The following is a 20,253-nucleotide window of genomic DNA, read 5'->3' as shown; positions in this document are numbered from 1 at the left end:
GTACTTGACCCCAACGGCAGACACATCCTGGTAGACATCTCTCCGGCTACATACGCAGCCTTGTGCCATGACTCAGGGCAGGGATATCCCAATAGGAAGTCAAGTTACTGCGTATCTCCCGTACTTTCACGTAACCAATAACTTACTCGGCACGCCCTGCGAGGGGGACGTTTGAAGGTCCTGCCGCCGAAACCGTGTAACTATATGTCAACATGTCAATAGGATGCGATGTGACGATACGGAGTGAAGTGAGCGCCTACAGGACACAGGGCTCAATGTTCCTCCGCTGACTACATATCGACCGCTTGGTGGTGTGGTGTGGTGCGGTGCGATGGTTGTCGCCCGAAATAAATATACCCTTCGACGAGTTTTACCAGTCGCATACGAGATACTGCCCTGGTCATACTGTCAGCGTCAGATTCAGGTGTCGGTAACACGTCCATTTGTCCAAGTCGTCACCCACTCACTCTTGGTGCTTTCTTCTTCCCATATATTCAGTACATTATAATCCTCTTGTAACGATTAACTAGTGCCATCAAGTGTTCGAACCTCGCCAGCGTGAGATGCCATGGCAGACCTTATCAAGAATTTCCCAAAGCTACCGCCCGAGGTGCAACTGAAAATCCTCAATGGCCCTGCCATGGCTCCTCCACCGGGCGTTTCTTCAAACCTCGACGACCCATCAAACCACACCGTCATGGGAATTGCCTTTGGTGCCGCCTGCGTCACCGTTGCTTCCATCGCCATCATGTTTCACATCTACTGCAAAACTAAGGTATTGAAGAGGTGGAGGGTAGAAGACTGTAGGTTTCGCCGTCATTAGTAACTCCTGCGACGGAAGTCGATTTTTTTGTGCATGTTACTAACACTGCTTACAATCATATAGCTATTGGCTGCTTAGCATTTGTAAGTCCAATTGTCCTCTGTTCCTTGCCTCCGGGTATTTCTATTTACAATATTTCACGATACAGCTTGTATACATTGGTGCGGCTACGAGTTATTTTCTTTGTATACATTTCGGCGGATTCTTGGTACACCAATGGAATATTCGCTACAAGGAGTTCCAAATTGTCCTCCAGGTGAGATTAAATGAGACGCTACATCGTATAGCCTTCTAACAACATCTTGCATAGAACGCCTTGGCCATCACCATTTGCTATGGCACCATGACAATGTTTGCCAAGGTTGCTATTTTGCTTGAATGGAGTAAGTCGTGCTGTGCCATATCACACCAAAGCACTTCGTCTATAAGCTTTGAGCAAACTCTTACTTATTAAACTTGGCACAACAGATCGCATATTTAACCCAAACAGAGTCCACAGTGGCTTCTTCTGGGCCAGTCACATTCTTCTCGCTGTCAATATCCTCCTCTATACTAGTCTCACTTTTGCATCCATGTTCTCCTGTTGGCCCGTCCATTTTCTGTGGGAGCCATGGGTGAAAGGGTACTGCATCAACAAAAGAGCGCTGGATCTTGCATCTGCTTATTTTAATCTCGTTGCGGACCTATTCATTCTCCTGTTACCCCAAAAGGTCATTTGGACATTGCGAATGTCGCGACAAAGAAAGCTTGGAGTGTCGGCCATTTTTTCGGTTGGTATATTGTTCGTCTTTACGATAGCTCCGACTGCCCCTTTTCATCAATGGTTAAACTAACAGCTAGTTTTGTAGAACTTGCCTTTGTGCCATCGGCCGAATCATTCTTATTCATCCTCTCAAGTATGCCGGCGATGGAGATACAAATAACCAGATCTCACAAATATTCCTCTTGAGCATAGCAGAGGCAACTCTTGTACTTCTCATTTTCTGTAGGGTTAGCTTGGCCTGACTTGTCGGGTTTCCAATTGCTTGCGATGAAGCAAAAAAGCTGCTAACATTCACGTTTAAGGTATGCCGGCCATTCCAAAAGGTTTCAAGGAGAGCCTGATTGGGCGTGGCATCCTGTATTGTCTGCATTCCCTGGCATCCATCAGATTCTCTAGAAAGGGCTGCAATGGATCTGCTGCCGCGTTTGAAAATTCGGGGCGCCATGGTTCCAAACTTGGTGAAGAATTTGACAGCAGCTCCAATGTTTACTTGAATGATCCAGAGAAGCAATCACCGGGGGGCAGTCAAGGGCACGCTCGAAGCGATCGAGTTATTTTCCGCCGTGTCGACATTGAATCTCAGCATGAGCTGGCCAACGTCAAGTCCAAGGCTGCGCTCGTGTCCAAGCAGTATCCATGGGCGGAGGGCCGCGAATTATGTTAATTTTGGGGCTGAAACAAGACTCAACGGGAAAAATACAGGGCATACTACAACCAAGAGGTATATGACAGTTAATTACAGCAGAGGGTTCTTATGGAAGTGGCATTTCCCTTTCGCCTGGTCTAGTTAAATCGTGACACATTTTCAGTGCAAATGCTATCACACTTAGAAAGGTCCGGGACACTGAGGAATTTTACTAGCCCTTCACTTGTCTTTCAGTGCATGCTTTGTGGCTCAACCTGTAACCTATGACTCTGGCCGACCGTGTGACGAATAGACATGGACGGAATCCTTTCTTGGTATCACCCAACGTGCCATGCAGTTTCAATCCCTTTGAGTGCGCGAAGGTGCCAGTTTTGTAGCGAACAAGAATACTAACCAAGGAAAAGCCTCAAATAAAAAGATACATAACCGCATTAAGAATTAACATGATAATAAAAGTACTAGATTTGTAAAGAGCTAAATTACACTTATCATAGCCTCGACACAGCACCTTCACGCACTTGAAGTGCTAAACTCTCGTACCGTAGCCACCGAACACGAGCACCATGTTTCACACCAGACATGTTGAAAAGAGGAGCCTGTCAGCGCATGCAACCATTAATGTACTAGATCCCACCCCGCGGTGTAACTGAGACGCTGACTCCCATGTGTGTCTCTGCTTGATGTCTCATTGTCCGTGCTTATTCAGTTGGGGGCGGCGCACCAGGCTCGTTTATAAGCACGGTGGGAGCAGGTGTGAACGCAGAAAAGTGGCTTGATCGCACAACACTCAGCAAACTAGAATAACCAACATAACATTCGCTCCCAAAGTTTGAGGTGAGGATGCCTTTGGTGCCGTCGGTTTTGTTCTTCCCCGAATCACCGGCTCTTCTCCCATCTAGAGCAGTCCACAAGCCAAAAAACAGCTCGAGTTTTTCTACATACCATGTCTCTTCTTCATGAGGCACCTCTAGGTGCGCTGGATCTACTGTATTTCGTTTGCCCTATAGTACGTCTGCCTCGCAACTTCCATGTCATGACCCTGGCTCACTCATGCAGCTTATTCTGTGGATTAGCTATTCGCTGGCTTTTCACCCCTTGAGACGCTATCGTGGCCCGTTTCTAGCAAAAATTACGGATGCCTATAGTGGCTACTTTGCGTACAAGAAGTCGCTTCATTTGGTCACGTATCAGCATATGCGCAAATATGGTACGCATCGTCATTTTGTCGATACGCGAGGTTACTTCTCACCAAAAGCTCTCTGCTGCAGGCGACGTTTTCCGCCTTGGTCCGAATAAGCTCATCTTCAACTCAGCGGCGGCGGTTCAAGGTAGCAGTTCCTTCACCACAAGGTGTCATGCGCTAATATCATGCCCTAGATATATACTTGAACCCGCGCGTGGCTAAAGGCGAGCCTTATAACCATGGAATGTTCATCTCCAAGCACCGCACTCTATTAATGACTACAAACAAGGAGGAGCATAAGAAAAAGAGCAAGGTCATTGGGGCTGTGCTAAACGAACGATCCATGCGCATCTTCGAGCCGAAAATAATAAAGCGCGTCAATGAGTTCCTGCAAGTCCTAGTCAGCGCGTCTGAGAGTTCAACACCGGTTAATTTATCAGACGTGTCTACATATCTTGCCACTGATATTGCTGCAGATCTTGCATTTGGCCAGCCGTTGAACACGCAAACAGAAGAAGCTAATCGCTTTTTCCCAATGACTCTTAAGAAATGGAGCTGGCGCGTGAACATGATGATGCAGTTCACCCCCTGGCGAATCTACAACTTGATTATGATGGCGGTAAAGTACAAGGAGACAATGAAGCTGATGGTGGCTATCAAGAATATGGTACGAGCGCGAGAGGCGATGGATAGGCACGCATACCACGACTTTTATTCCATTGTCATCGATGAGATCAAGCTGGATTCATCATTCCTCAGCAGCGAAATGTGGCCCCATGGAACTAATTTCCTGGCAGCCGGTAGGCTGATCTCACTGAAAGCCGTCTGAAAAGTGATATACTAACCTGTATAATTACATAGGTGGCTTGACAACTGCTGCAACCATAGCCAGTACATTCTTCTATCTCTCCAGGTATCCCGAGTCTTATGCTCGCGTCGCTCGCGAGGTCCGAACCACCTTCTCCTTAGCCGATGAGATTCAGCAGGGGCCCAAACTGACAGGATGCAAATATCTCCGAGCCTGTATCGAAGAAAGCCTTCGCTGTTCCCCGCCAGTACTATCAATTCTCTGGCGTCAACTAGATCCAGCCGATACGAGCGGCAAACCTTTCATAGTTGACGGACACGTTATCCCCCGAGGCACTCAGGTTGGCGCCAGTCTTTACGCCCTCTTCCACAACGACAGGATATTTCCGGATCCTTTTGTCTACCGGCCTGAGCGATGGCTTGAGCCAGCAAATGGCGCTAAGAACGACGACCTGAAGGCGGCGCGACGAACGATGCGTATGGCGCATATCCCCTTTGCCGCCGGTGATCGGGCGTGTCCTGGTAAAGCCATGGCATGGATAGAGATTACGATGACTATTGCGCGCACATTGTGGTGCTTTGACTTTGAAAAGGCACCTGGAAAGCTAGGGCGAGTCGGAGAGATTTTGCACACAAAGCCAGATGGCCAGGGCTTCGTCCCAGAGCACAAGATAGAAGATTGGTTCACAGCTGTTCACAACGGACCGTATTTGACTTTCCGAAAGCACGACCGCCTTCCCAAGTAGCTGGACGAGTTTTTTCCGAGTAATGAGTGACTCTCCTTTCGCGTTGGTGGTCATGTACCGAGTATCTAGGCCAAGGGTGACTAAGTACCAGCATCAAGAAAGTTGACTTGGGCAGTTGAATAAGCGGGATTGCCGCATTTGTGTGCTTACTTAAGAGCTATTCCAGCTTGATATACGCAGTATAGTTGTTATGAAATGTTATACTATCACCGAGTCGCGTTTGGCATCTAGGAGCACATTTCGCTCAACCAATAACAAACGGCGACCAGGGCAGGGAAGGACTGCACCCGGACAATCCAGCCGAAACATTTTGTCTGAGGGTTATGGAGTATACTCCGTACACATTACTTCTTTGCACCACGCCGTTGTCTCCCAAGACAAGACGAGGCGGCGCGAACCATGGCGCCAGTCCTACTCTTACTGCGAGGGAGGCGGCGTTTGCGAGGTGTTGGATGTGTACGGAGTATTATGCTGAGGCATCCAACACATGCGCAAGGACCATCGAATTGTCGTTACATGACACGACACAGCCCCAGCACGGGCATTGTTTTTCGATGTATCCAATTCCATCGTTTATGACAGTACACGGTGGTTGGCGGCGTGATGAAGGATTTCCTCCTATGGCAGTTCACCAAGACAGGCCGGGCTTGATCATGCCAGGCTTAAATCCTACCCAATACCGCCGAGGTGTGCCTTTGGCAACCCCACGACTTTACAGTGCATATCTTGTGTAAATACGGAGAACGCCTGCCTGTTTAGACTCTTCTGTTGGGGCATGCCGGGAGAGGAGCCTCATCCAGCAAAGGAAGGCTGCCTCGGGTGCGCTCGCCATATCAACAAGCAGCCTGATTCACTGCGTGGCACGAAATAGAGACTCAGTCTTCGAAGGCAGACTTGTTTGACGAATCGTAGGAAGTGCCCCAAGCGAGCTGAGAACAGTAAAGCCGGTTGGTCGGCCCTGCAGCTACCAGGCTTGACATGTCACAAAATTCCTACTGCCCATCACACCCCCCTTTTCCTCCCCTTTCCCTCATCCGTTTTCGTGTTCATACTCCATATGCTGTACAGAGTACGTACGGAGTAAGCATCGGCTGCCTTTTTTTCTTCTCCGGTTTTTTTCGGTAACTTGAAAGCAACTAGGCAGCGGCGACATCGGATGGGTTGGGGTGACCTGTCGTGTGATTCTTTTATGACAGTTATTTATGCATGATGCACACGAGGTATTTTTATAACAATGCTTACTGCGTTAGCTGGCTAATGTCTCGGCTTAGTAACCCCAGTGCAGAACAACCAACACACCCGAGCTCACCTTACATGGTGAGCGCATCGACACTCGGCGTTTTCTCTTCCCACAGCCAATTGCCGCATGTGCTCATTGTGTCAACACCCACAGGGTCCTGTAGAGAACTGTCTGGTCTGGTACTGCGTAGTACGGAGTACATGTTCAATGAATAGTTACCTACCTCCCTAGGTAGGTAATACTCATCCACACGTGACTACTCACCTGTTCCAACACTCCCAGACTTGCGTTTGCTTTGCCCTTCTCTTTTCATATTTTTCGGTTACTTCGTACGGCAATACGCTTTCATGACCTTTTCTCCGTAACCGCATCAGCGGCGGTCTCCCGGCCGCCCCTTCAAATGTTTGCATTCTAAGCGCCAAATCCTCTGGCATTATACACACCCGAATCGCGCAATGGGCCACGAAGCTGAGTCGGTGTTGGCTTCCGACCCTGCAGGTTTGCCTGGTGTGGTGAAAGATGAACAGCACGACGGAAAACTTGAATCAAACAGCCAACTTTTGGGCGATGAGGAGGAAGATACCAGCGGCCATCTCCATGGCTGGCGGCTCTGGATCGTGGCCATTCTGATCTCTATCGTATACTTTGTTGTTCAAGTAGAGATTAGCATTGTGACCACATCTCTTGTCGACATTACTCAGGATATAGGTGGCTTTCAAAGGGCAGGTTGGATCATGTCAGCCTATCTGCTGGGCTTCGTTAGTAAGTCTCACGTTCCGTCCCTCATCCTGCCCAGCCTGGCCTCAGGGAAGAGGTTAACAAAGTTTGATCCACCTAGGCTTCGTCGTCATTAATTCGAAACTCAGTGATATCCTCGGTCGCAAGTCGGTGTTCGTGTCCTGCATCTTCTTCTTCACCGCCTTCTCGGGCGGATGCGCGGCTGCCAATACAATAGACCAACTGCAAGTTGTCGCCATCTTCTTTGTCACGCGCATCTCCATGATATGTGCTTACTCTCTTCCTCTGCGTCTCCAGCATCATCTTTCGCGCCTTTCAGGGAATCGGCGGGGGCGGCAGCTACGCCCTAGGCAGCATTTTGCTCATCCAGATTGTCCCAGCAAAGGAAATTACAAATATGGCATCTTATTCAAGCATTTCGTTCGTTCTTGCCACCGTCTTGGGGCCCATCATTGGCGGTGGCATTTGCCAACACACAACTTGGCGGTGGATCTTTCTGTTCAACGTGCCCATTGGATTATGTGCCGTGGCCATGGCGATGATTGGTATCCCGAACGGATATCCTCATCACGAAGCAGCTGAAAAGCGGCGAAGAGCTAGCACTTCCGAAATTTGCTCCAAAATCGACTTACTGGGGTGTACCATGCTGCTATTGTCGACCCTGGCCTTCGCGTCTGCTTTTCAAGAGGTCAATAGTCAATTCTCGTGGGACTCTGCTTATTTTATTGTCTTGGTCATCGTTTCACTTGTTATATTGGGTTTGCTTCTACTATGGGAGCGCCGTGTATCCTTGCAGGATGGCTCTCGGGAACCTGTTCTGCCCTGGCGATTTATTGTGCGTCGTGAGATGCTTGGTGCTTTGCTGTGAGTTGCAATTGTGTGTTTGCTGCTATTCCGCAGACGCAAGGTACTGACAATATAATGGTTTCAGAGGGCTCTTCCTAGTGGGCGGATCACTCGGCGTTACCTCATTCCAGCTGCCGCAGCGTTTCCAGCTTGTCAACAATCTCGACGCTGTCAATGCAGGCGCACGTCTTCTTCCATTCGGCGGAGCTAGTACCGTTGGCGGGATGTTGATTGCAAGGGCATATACTAAATTCAAGACGCCACTAGTGTATATTATCATTGCTGGGGCTTTGTTACAAGTTGTAGGTTATGCTCTGCTTGGGACTATGGATGCTTCAGCCAATATACCGCCCAAGCTGTACGGATATGAAATTATTGCGGGAGTCGGTTGTGGCATAAGCTATCTATCATTATTCGCCGCGGTTCCATTCGCTGCAGAAAAACGCGATCATGGTGAGTCTTTCACAACTCTTTAGAACTCAAGACTGCGTGGATTCTATGTGATATACTGACTTGATATAAAGCCGTTGGACTCGGAATCTCTCATCAGTTTCGCGCGTTGGGAAGCGCTCTCGCTATCGCCGTTGGGGTCTCTATCTTCAATGGACATGTCATGCATAGCCTAAAAGCACTGGGAATTCCAGAGCCAGGGAAATTCGTCGTCACCGGCGCCCGGCATCGGCTACCGCCAGAATTGCGGGATGACGTGGGCAGAGTTCTCGCCGATGGGTACAATTACCAAATGCTTCTTCTTTGCGGCTTTGGAGGCGCTCAGATCTTCGCCGCCTTGCTAATGTGGAAGAGGAAGCAAATTTTACCAGCGTAGGGATGGCCAGCTAGACGGTATGAGGTGGGAAACACAACCAGGCTATTTCGAGATGTAGTGCCAGCAGTGGCTGGATTTGCATTCAAACAAAACAAAGAGTAATTGTCACTATAAGAGGCAAGTTTCGAAAACCACTCACCTACATCGAGCCAATTCTCCCTCTCAATCACACAGTCAATTATCGGAACCACTTCATCAACATGTCTACTCGAAAGTGAACCGGGTACGTCATGCCCCAAATCATGTAGAAAAGGGGCTTAGTGCTGCCATTATACAAGCTAACATATTGCCCGGCGTAGCGCTGTCGATAAACAGATCTGGTTTGCCATATATGCTCTGTTGGTACGTCGACGGTCTTGAGTCATTCACGATAAAGCCACGATTGCATCTTCAGAAAACTTGCCAGCCCACGGAACGACCCGTTTGCGTATAAGGACGCTCAAAGCTCTCCCTAAAGACGCGGCGTCCTTCACCAGCCGCTTGGCGAATATGCTAGGCTTTCACCTTTACTGCGTCACAGAAGCATCTGGTGAGCTGTACGTAGGAGAACTGGGAAGACTTGTGGCTGTTGGCAAACGCCATCCGTCGGACCAAGCTATGCCTCTTGACCGCAGATAAAACAAAAGGGAAAAGTGCTCATCTCACTTGGACTATCCAGCGTCTACAGCAAAAGTGTCATGGTAAAAAGACAAACTCATTCTAATGTGCCATGCGGTTAGAAATCTGAGCCATAGCGTGTGAAATTCGAACATCTTTACAAGCTTGCTCTTAATATGTATACTAGAAGTCTAAATCTCATCGTTTCTGCAGAGGTCCAATGGAAGAAGGCCGACTGGCCTCTGCATTGATGCCGCGGCTATGTAGGGAGAGAAAACGCATCTGGTTCAGCTAGCGAATTAACGGGAGGGAACTGAACGGAAGGAAGCCTTGAACGTGAAGAGTGGAAACAATGTGTGGAGGAGTTGAAACCCGGCCAACTAGACAGGAACTTCGGCTTGTCGCTGCAAGAACAGGGAGGGAAAACGTCGCATTTGCCGCCGTCTGATGGGCTCGTGCTCAGCGTAAGCTCCGTCATGTATCATAATAACACTCGCAAAAGTTGTGAAACATCGGAGCGGGGGACCACATGCAACCAATTACTTGCGCACGCAGGCGTGTTGACCAACGCCTCACGGCCTTGCTATAAATACAGCTCTCTATCCTCTCCGGTTACGTCAATAGATCATCTCACCCTTCTTCTGGTGCCTAGGTCATACACGCCCAGTGGTCTTCCGCCGCCAAATTCAGCGATTACCACCTATACCCGTCAGGCCGCCTTGCTCAGCATACAGAATCCCCTGAGTTGGATCCGTACATCTGGCTTCGATAAATACAATGAGTAGTATCCTCAAAAAGCAAATCGATCTCTCCCAAACCTCCCCAGATACTTATGACATATCTTGGCATGTCGACTGGACTCTCGGCCTAAGTACGTGAGCTACCGCATCTTATATGCCGCGCACACACATCATGCAAGCTGACTTGTGGCATCTGGTTGTTTCTCTTGCCTTTAGCTCTACATGGAGGGTGCATCGCCGCTGCAATTCACCACGCCGCCGCAACGTATCTTACTACCAACCCAACGCTAGCAGCCCGCAACCAACCCGACGTCCTCAGCCTGCATCTCGACTTCCTCCGACCATGCGAGCCTCGCAACAGCACGATTACAATTACACCTCTCAAAGTTGGCGCTGCCGCAAGTACCCTCCAGCTACAGCTTACACAAGAGGGCAAGCCTAGGGTGCTGGCTCTAGTCACATCAACCAACTTTGACAAAGATCTCGGCCCTACTGCGACCACTGCCTGGAATCTCGAGCCTCCTCCGCCGCCTGTACCCGACTTCGATCGTGTCTTGGCACACCAGCCCGATGAGAACTGGATTCCAGGTCGTGTTGTGGGGGAGCTTATCCCCCTGACACACCGGAAGCTTGATCTGCTTCCTCGTGTTGGCTTTCCTGTTGATGGGATTTGCGACGCTTGGCATAGCTTCGTTGCAGACGAGCGTATGGACGCTACCTACCTGGCCTTGATTGCCGATAGTACCCCCTCCATGTCGGATACGCTTCTATACAACGGCGGCCCCTATGATGCTCATACATTCCACAAGCAGATGGAACAGTGGGCCAGGGAGAACCCTGGGGTGCCTTGCGTGATAACTAACTCTATTGCTGATGCAATGAAAGCTACCCACTTTAATATTACTCTTACTATGGACATTCAGTATAAGCGGAGGCTTCCTCGGGAAGGACGTCGTTGGGTATTTACAAGAGCTGCTACCAAGAAGTTACAGAACGGAAGAATGGACATGGATGTTACTATTTGTGATGAGGATATGGAGCTCCTTGCCACGGCTCGGCACGTCATTCTTGTTCTCGATGCCCAGAGGAAGTTCCGCAGCGGCAAGGAGAAATCGGCTCTGTAGATGGGACATTTACCAGCGGTGCGCGGATCTTAATGGTGGTTGTGCAGGCAGATGACCCTGGGAAGGAGCTTTTATTTTTGCTTGATATGTTCAACAATCCCGTAACTACTCACGCTATGAGTACCTGCCGAAGGAAGCAATTAATTCCATATCCCGATGCTGAATAATGAATCTCAATTGAACACCCACGCTACACAATAGATGCGGCTATTATTTTCCCTGGTGTTGGACGTGCTGTGTTAGCGGGTCGTGGATTGGCTACCAATAACTAAACCAACATTCACTTCCAAACGTGCCGAGAAATGCCACGTGTAAGATATCGGGCCATTTTATTTTCATAACAGCATAGGTAAACCAATTCCCATGACAAAAAGCACGCGCCTACATGGCACACCTTCTCAGCATTCTCAACCGTCAAGCGCACTTTACGTCCTGTGGTAGCATCTAACACTTCCGATAGCATTAAGCGCGCCAATAGATGCCAAATTAGGTATACTTGTCTCCAACCTATCATAGATGGAGTTCTGGCAGCGGAGATCGCTAAGATTCCAAGTTAGCCGTTGCGAGATAAAAGCTTGGCAAGACCGTATGTAGCCTACGAGTAAAGATTGCAAGCAATATTAGCCTCGGTAATCCGCATAGAGCCAGTCTTGTGGCGTCTGGAATGTAGAGCAATATCAGTCTCCTCTCTATAAGATTGCAGAGCATAGTGGCCATCTTATATCGTACAAAAATTGCGGGAGTGTGACGCAAATATCAATGAGGGTAACATCGAAATGAGGATCGCGGTAATGCACCCCACGGGAAATTCTTGCCTAATGCATGCCGATAAAAGTGGTAAGCTAGGGGAGAATCATAGACATTGCGAGGCGATACTGGTTTTACTCACAATAACCGCCTGTGGACTTGCTACATCCGGCGCTGCAACATCGGGGTCAGCCTGTCTGGCTGCTGGCACGCCAGCACAGGCAAGTTCCGCACAGACAACTGTAAGAAGAGTCGACACGCGCATGGTTGAACTTGAAGAGTTTTGGTAGAGTTGATTACTAGCGCAGCTGGTAGGGAATATTTGTGGGTGGAAATAGAGGGCAGGGGAGATGCAAGCAAGGACGCATGACTACATTTATAGGCGTTTACGGGAATAGCCAGGTACAAAAGTAACCCCAGATGTCCTTTATAGACCGAGGTATGAGGAACACAGTTGGTGGGATGACCGTCGCGAGAACAAACAAATTGAAATCGGCTGAAAATAGTGCCCACAATGTTGTCACGACTGCATAGGAGTTCAGCCAATATTGCAACCACATACCATACTCATGCATACTACCAGGGATGAGGCCTTGCAGAATGGTCAATGTTTTTGACAATTGTTGCATGGATGTTGCCAACGGCAATTAGCGACGTAGTGCGTGCTCACTTGGATCAGAACTGAGTCGGGCGAGCGGGACTTCATTTTTCAAGCACGATAAGTTTATACTATTACGTTTGGTCTTTTCCTGAGAGAATTTTACATCATCTGTCTACTTTCTAGCTCGACGTAAGAGCAATTTGCTATTCCCATCTTAAATAGTATACATGCCGTGCGGCGCATGTCAATGTATGAAGTTTGGTGACCATAGCTGGCTTCCATGCAACTTGCGTCGTGTCAACTCTTACACGAGTCAGCCCAGGTGGATAAAGAGGCTGCCCCAAGTCCGTCTTTTTCTTGCAGGCCAACTGTGGTGCTGCGAAGCCTGGTAACGAATGCATTTGACGCGTCGAAAAGGGGACACTGGGGGCTGCTCTGCAAGGTAGCCCGTAATATTGGAGTCTGCCTGCTGAGAGCGTAAGCATTGTAACCTCAAAACTGTGACAACTAGCGACTTTGGTGTCACCTGCTCTTTGCTATATTTGCAGAATTACAGCATCTGAAGCTTTTCTTACCTGTCGGCCAAGCTCGAATCCTTAAGCTACGAGAGCGCGCAATTTGACCACATTGTGAGCTTCAACTTTGCCGAGCCCCATGAGATACAGCACATCATCTGTAAAGTCAAATGAATCTAATATTGGTCCTTTTTGTATCGTTACAGGAAAGGAATCCTGACCAACCACGTGCTAAACCATGTCTTCCGAGATGAATGTGATGGACTGGCTTTATCAAAGGGAATTTGGAAGTTTCCAAACATTGCCGCTCCCGGAAAGCAGTTGGAACAAACCTTTGGGCTGGAACGGAACCCGTCTCAGCGTAGCATGCAGAGCTACCTACAAGGATTTGATTTGGTGCTGTAATACGCATTGACACAAAACGGTGGTCCAGCCCGATGCAGGAAGAACACCCAACGCTGTGAGACCTATTCCGGGGTCAAATTTAAGCATGTCCTACCGTTTTTTCCCCGGCCCATTTTCTCGGCAGTGTAACCAAACATTGGTGGGATGATGCGGGGGAAGAGGTGCATTTGTTGAAGGCGTCGACACCCCTACGTTCAAGGAACGAATCTTTTGCTCTTATCAGCCATGTTTTATGCTCTGCATTGAGGTAGCTCACTGGATTTCGAAGGGCAGCTGGCAAATGATGAGAAACACGACTGGTTGTTTTGTTCGTGCGTGATATGTTCAAAGTGGGATTGTAACACGCCGTTGTCCCTTCGTCAAGAGTAACGTCCAAAGTTGGGGCTCTTGACAGGCTGACAGGAAAGTAGGGTGTCAAATAGATATTATCTAAAATTATATGAGTCGGTCATATTCCCCAGACCGCCGTTTATACGTAATCAGCTGCAGGCAGGACACTGCGGCGGGGGTTGAGGAGGCATGACATTACAAGGGTCTCGGCCGATTCCATTAATTTACTTCCCTCTCAGAATGTCACATTTCAATTTTCAGCTTTCAGCTTAACAGTTGCTATTCGAGTCGAGCCACCTGACAACCCCTTCTCCCGCGGGCTATGCGACGAAATTGTATGAGCCATAAGGTTTTTCGTGCAGGTGCAATTAATCGACAAATTGGGGTCGAGGCCCATTTTTTCACCATGTGCGGGTTTTTCCCTCAATTTTCCCCTATGGCTACCCGACTATCGATTCACGGTGTCGGGATGAACACAGTCTACACCTGTCCGCAATGCCGGCAGTACTGCCAACGCATCGCGTGCAAGAGACCATTTACTTTCATACGTTTGATGCCCACATGTCCCCGACGGGTAGCTGGCTCGAATATCAACGGCCTCACTGCTAAAAAATTGCTGCGAAGACTAGCAGGAACGCTGCCGTACTAGGATTTTTAGGCTGCCGATACGCGATAGTTTGCATTGTACGTCAATCACGTCCGCGGTACACCGGACCCATCTGATTGCATGCGTCTTCTCCAATAGTGACTGATTCTACTGAGTTTAGCTCACCACGTCCTATGTGCTATTGGGGCTGAACGCTGCAGCCGCTGAAATGTAAATACACACACTCAAACGAATAAACATTGAATCAACTGTATATTAAGGTGGGCCATACGCCAAGCCCTAGAACAGGATAACAAGATGCACAGTTTATACACTATAAAGCAGGTGGTTAATCTCACCGTGTCTCTTTACCAACTGACTAGGTATCAAGCTAATCTTTCTGGGCACAGCGAACTGTCTTCACAGGCAAGCCAGTCCGGTTGAACAGATTGTAAGCTCTATTCACGGGACTCCGCCGGCCTTCATATAACATCTTATGGGAAGTGTATCCCCAAGTCAGACAGCTGGTATCTGAGGCCAGCGTTGCATTTATCTAGGCAACGGTCATCACCAAAATGGAGCCTATACTTAGGGTGTAAAAGGTCCACGGGTACCCGTGTAGGTTGCTTGCCCGTGGGCTTTGGGTAGGTATGGGTAGGAAAAAATAACTTAAATAGATTTATAGGGGAAAATAAAGTACTTATAATTATCTATTAGAAATATTAGGTATTTTTAAGTACTTAAATAAGACTTATATAACTTATTTTATACTTTAAAAACTTAAGACTTATTATAAATATAATTAAATATTAAAGGGTTAACGTTAATTATTATAATTAATTATTATAATTAATTAATTTATTTAATTTATATTATTATATTATATTATTATACGTTTATAGGTATTTATAAGATACTTATCTTTATATTAGGTTACTTATAGTATACCTAAACCACTTACATAATAAAATAGGTAGCCTACGAATAACCTAAGAAAAACTTAAATACCCACGGGTGCCCACGGGTACCCGTTTTTACACTCTACCCATACTGCACCTTTGAGTCCTCCACAGAAGACTATTGCCTGTCCCACAAACTTCAAACTGACGCAAAGAAATCATCTGACGTGGCGACTAGAGAACATTTAATGGCCCTACTGGAGCGATTATTATCCGGCTTACCCTATCGTTGCCATAGTCATAGAGTTGTCATTCCGCATGCTGTGACAAGGGCTTTATAGAGGGCTTATGAATAGCTTTAAAATTATCTCTGAGTCCAAAAGGTCCTGATTCAGTTAATCTGGGGACCCGACCCTTGACCTGTAGGCTGTATACGTGCATGGGAATCTGGGTGTGTGTAACCTGACGGGGATGACCAAGGCCTGGTGTGACCCCCTGACCTCCTTATGGTCCGTCACGATGCATCCTTCGTGCTGATGCAGCCGATTTCGGCTATATCAGGATAGATGGACCGTCTTCGGAAGGATATGTCATTTATCCGTGTGACACAAGCAGTCTAATGGTTACATCGGCTGCAAGTCCGGACGATTTCAGCTCGCCACAACTCAAAACGTAAGACTTACGGGCCTAAAAGAGCCACATACATATTCCGCTGTAAGCGACAGATCCCTGCGAGTAAGAATCTGTCACGTCACTGCAGATTTCTTTGGTATACAGGGAGAATTTGACTGCGGATGACATCGTAAGGCCTACAATACCCTGCGGTGAAAACAGACCTATTGGCTCCCTTAGACTGGCGTAGTGTTTGATGGATATTCCGCTTCCACTCAATTAACACAATCTCATGCTAGGCTACCCAGACATGAAACTCAAGTCAGCAAGTTTCATCTCCATGCCTCGGCTAAGCTCATACTGCTCCAAGATAAGTTGCCGCTATGCTGGGGTTGTGGACCCCGGTAGATAGAGCTGGTCATAAACATAATATTTCAGTCATCCAAAAAGGTTTCAAATTCCTCATCTAGCAGCTCAGAATCTGGTTCAGAGTCCTCTCCAACAGTCTTGTCATCTTCAACCCACGCCATATCATCGTTCAGAATCATAGTCTTGCCAGTCAAGACGTCGAGTGACTGTGTTTCAAACAGAGGGAGTGTATGAGTCAGTATCCTCACAACTTTGGACGACGCCACTTTGGTTGCGAGAGCTTCTGCATGCTATTGTATGTCCGCCTTTAGTTGAAGCAGTCCTCCCTGAGAACCACATGGTTTAGAGTGAGTCGCGGAGATCATCCCTGATAGGTCGGTAATCAGGCTCAAGTTGCTGACCACTTCACTCAAGTGCAATTTTGGTTCGTATCCTGGGGCTTCAAAACATCAGAGCAGATGCTGCAGGCTCCGGATCGTGCGAAGAATCATGCCGATGGTTGGACAGATATGATGGCTACCCCCTTGCTCCCCCGATGGGGTCAGAACGCTAACGGATAGATCCAGCACTAGAACGTCGAGATTCTCCATCGAAATCAAGGCTTTCTTCGCTGGTAGAGGCAGATAATTGTCATGACTTTCGGGCAGGTGAGGAGGGGGACAGCCCAAGGCTCGTATGGGCAAGGTGCGCAACCTGTGAGATTTCTGGGCTATAATAGTGAGTTGGGCGAGATAATTTTTAAGGTTTCTGGGTTTTTCTTCGCTAAGAGCCTCATCCGGGTGACTGTCTTTTGATGGGCTCGATTTCGAAGCATATTCCTGGGGATATGATGTAGAAAAATAGGCATTATTTCCGCTCAGATCAAGGTCTAGGATTTACAGGCTAACCTGAATTAGAGATGGCCCTTTGATAAGTTGGGAGCTTACTACAATGTAGAGACCCTTGCGAAAGTTTAATGCACTTTAAACATAGAGGAAGGCGTAATTGACCCATTGTTTACAGGCCGTGAGGCGACCCAAATCCCCGTGGAAAAAAGATGAGCCTACTTGATCGAAGATTTGAATTAGAGTCTCAGGAGGCAATTTGAAAAGTGACGTTATGACATCCGACCGGGCGATTGGTAAGAAATTAATGCAGAAGAGAAAAGAGACATACAACCCGATTCAAGAGAGACGCGCACAAAGCCTACTGTGACTCATGTTATACAGTCCGTACTTCCGTTTTCTGATTCGCTCCAAGTGCAGAGGGTGGTTGTATGATGAGGGTTCAGCCTCGCCGATGCCCAAGCATCGCACACTCCTGGCTTCACAGCCTTGTTGTCAGCTTGATCAAGACAACTGAATGCTACTGCAATTTCGCTAATCTTGCCTTCCTTCACGCCAAGCACCAATCACATGTGATTGTGAGCCGAACCTCCAAGCGACGTCAACGGCCGCACCATCGGCCTCTTCGAAGTCACTTTTCGTCCAACATACAAGTACCTCGCCCTGCTTCGGGGTCGTCAGAGTCGGATGATTTGGTGTACCATGGATCAGAGGGTGTGTATATTCATAATTGAGGGAATTGGTTGTATTGATGCTTGTTTTTCTCCTTAGTTACGTGACTCAGTCCACTCTTCCCCCTAACAGGTGCGATGGTCGCTAGCTCGCAAGGTATCCAACCAGGCAACTCTCGTTGTGAGCCAGCCATACCCGGCTCGGTAAGTTAGAAAGGGCCCAGTGCAGTCTACTGTCGGCCTCCACGCAGCCTCTCGTAGTCCGGCATCGCGTACCTGGTCATCCACTCCGATCCAAGAACCTCCTTGACGCTGCAACGTTGCTCCGGCCTGTACGCCAGCATCGGCCGCAACATGGCAAGCAGAGCTTCCTTCTCAGCTAAATCCATCGTCTCCAATTTACATCTTCTCCGCCCTTCTTGTATAGCGTTCTCAAACTGGTAGTCAAAGGTATACACAGGACTGTCATTAACTCGAATAGGCTGGCCATCTTCCGTGAAGTCCTCTGAGCGCGCATCCCATTTCTCCCACCATTCATCAGGCAGCTTTCCGAGAGCTTGGACCTGGATCCACGTCACAGTGTCCTCGGTACCCATGAACATCTCGAACAAGGACCGCTGGGCCAGAGTGGCCCAGACAGCACATGCGAGGGTCCAGATGTCGCTGGGGAATAACTTCGGCTTCGTTGGCTCAAACCTAGCCTCTGGTGGGCGAGAATGCACCGGCGTGCAACATTCGAATTTTGACTCTTGCGAAGGGCGGTATGACTCGCCAAAGTCAGCGCGGACGATATGGGCATCCGACAGGGGAAGCTCGTTGATTGTCTCCATGGGGAACTAAACAGGCAGGGTGGCGACGGGTGGGACACCGGATGGAATCGGTAGGGTGTAAAAGGTCCACGGGTACCCGTATAGGTTGCTTACTCGTGGGCTTTGGGTAGGTATAGGTAGGAAAAAAAGACCTAAATAGATTTATAGGGGAAAATAAGATACCTATAATTATCTATTAAGAATATTAAATGTTTTTAAGTACTTAAATAAAACCTATATAGCTTACTTTCTTTATATTAAATTATAATAATTATTATTATTAATTAAGTATTAAAGTATTATATTTTACTTTATATAATACTTATATAAGTGTAACTTAAAACCTTTATTATTATTAATTAATATCTTATAAAAGTCTATTAAGTTATATCTTATCTTTTTATTTAAATATATTAATCTTTATATTATTTATATTAAGTATATTATTATTTAATATAAGAATATTTAACTTACTTATTACTTTAATCTTTTAAGATAAATATAATTAATTTAAGAGTATATTTAAGTATATTTATTAAGTTTTACCTTATTTCTTTATTTTAAGATATTAATCTTTATATTATTTACGTTAAGTATATTATTATTTAATTTAAGAATACTTAAATTACTTATTTCCTTTAAGATAAATATAATTACTTTAAGAGTATATTTATTAAGTTATATAATAATTAATTATAATAATTATTTTATTATATTTCTCTTTATTATAATAATTCTCTTTTAATTAATTAAATATTTCTTTTAACTTATATATATAATAAAATAAATATTAAATACTTTATATATTATCTCTTTTATATATAAGTATTTTAAGTTAATATTAAATTAATTAAATTAAGTCTCTTTAACGTAAAACTTATTAAAGTTAAACTTAAACTTAATAATTAAGCTTTAATTTAATCTCTTAAGTATATAATAATAATTAATATATTAAGTATATTAAAAGAAATATTATTCTTATCTTATACTTTAAGGTTTATACTTTAATTAATTTCTTAATATTTAGCTTTAATTATTAAGTTAAAGAGCTTTAAGATATCTTTAAAAGGTAATAATATCTTATTATATATAATTAATAAAAAAGAAAGGTTATATAATATTTAACTTAAAATATTAAAGCTCTTTATTTATTATATATATAGCTTATTCTCTTTAAGTTAATTTACGTGTTAAGTAAGTAATTTCTTATTTATATTATAATTAACTTAATTTAAGTAATAAATATAAGATAAATACTTATATTAATATTATACTTATTTAATAAAAGATAGCTTATATTATTAGGCTTATCTAGTATATTTAAGTATTTAAGCGCCTTTTATAGCTTATATAAGCGTTATTATTATATTATTATTAGAATATTAGTATTTAAAAAGTAATCTTTTAATAATAGTAGCTATTAGCTACTCTTATAACTATAAATTAATATAAAAAAATAATCTATTAATATCTTAATTAATAAATAATATTAATTATAATAATTAATATTATAATAAATACTTTAAAAGCGCTTTAATAATATAATACTTAATTAAATAATAAGGTAATCTTAAGTTATTCTTAAGATATCTTAATATAAAAGTTACTTTAAAATTTATTATTAAAAGCTATAAATATCTTTTAATATATTTTAACGTTTATAAAAAAAGCCTAATAAATAATATAAGAATACTTAAGATTTATTACTTTTATTTATAAAATATAATATTATTAATAAAAATAATTATTAAAAATAATTTATAAAATAATTATACCTTTTAAGGGTTAAAGTTAAAAACCTTAATA

General features: G+C 45.4%; 5 protein-coding genes across 5 annotated transcripts; 4 read left to right on the top strand and 1 right to left on the bottom strand.

Moving 5' to 3' along the window:
- Positions 1-568: 568 nt before the first annotated feature.
- J3458_013245 (uncharacterized protein) lies at positions 569-2,250 on the top strand (the record flags this gene model as incomplete). Its single annotated transcript, XM_066120325.1, has 7 exons — positions 569-803; positions 887-906; positions 972-1,079; positions 1,134-1,206; positions 1,292-1,604; positions 1,672-1,808; positions 1,889-2,250. The coding sequence occupies 7 exons, from the start codon at positions 569-571 to the stop codon at positions 2,248-2,250; spliced, it is 1,248 nt and encodes a 415-aa protein (XP_065974612.1).
- A 1,032-nt stretch (positions 2,251-3,282) lies between these two features.
- J3458_013244 (uncharacterized protein) lies at positions 3,283-4,968 on the top strand (the record flags this gene model as incomplete). The annotated part of the gene is made up of 3 exons (XM_066120324.1): positions 3,283-3,439; positions 3,610-4,215; positions 4,277-4,968. The coding sequence occupies 3 exons, from the start codon at positions 3,283-3,285 to the stop codon at positions 4,966-4,968; spliced, it is 1,455 nt and encodes a 484-aa protein (XP_065974611.1).
- Positions 4,969-6,663: 1,695 nt separating this feature from the next.
- On the top strand, positions 6,664-8,618 carry J3458_013243 (uncharacterized protein; the record flags this gene model as incomplete). Its single annotated transcript, XM_066120323.1, has 5 exons — positions 6,664-6,970; positions 7,047-7,098; positions 7,244-7,810; positions 7,878-8,245; positions 8,317-8,618. The coding sequence occupies 5 exons, from the start codon at positions 6,664-6,666 to the stop codon at positions 8,616-8,618; spliced, it is 1,596 nt and encodes a 531-aa protein (XP_065974610.1).
- Positions 8,619-9,992: 1,374 nt separating this feature from the next.
- On the top strand, positions 9,993-11,079 carry J3458_013242 (uncharacterized protein; the record flags this gene model as incomplete). Its single annotated transcript, XM_007817822.2, has 2 exons — positions 9,993-10,086; positions 10,172-11,079. The coding sequence occupies 2 exons, from the start codon at positions 9,993-9,995 to the stop codon at positions 11,077-11,079; spliced, it is 1,002 nt and encodes a 333-aa protein (XP_007816013.2).
- Positions 11,080-17,868: 6,789 nt separating this feature from the next.
- On the bottom strand, positions 17,869-18,483 carry J3458_013241 (uncharacterized protein; the record flags this gene model as incomplete). Its single annotated transcript, XM_007817823.2, has 1 exon — positions 17,869-18,483. Exon 1 carries the CDS (start codon positions 18,466-18,468, stop codon positions 17,869-17,871), a length of 600 nt encoding a protein of 199 aa, XP_007816014.2. The 5' UTR covers positions 18,469-18,483.
- Between the last annotated feature and the right edge of the window lie 1,770 nt (positions 18,484-20,253).

Source organism: Metarhizium acridum (genome assembly GCF_019434415.1).
Source record: "Metarhizium acridum strain ARSEF 324 chromosome Unknown scaffold_276, whole genome shotgun sequence".
Taxonomy (NCBI): Eukaryota; Fungi; Ascomycota; class Sordariomycetes; order Hypocreales; family Clavicipitaceae; genus Metarhizium; species Metarhizium acridum.
Note: the sequence above shows the minus strand (reverse complement) of the source record. Positions and strands in the feature narration are given on the sequence as shown.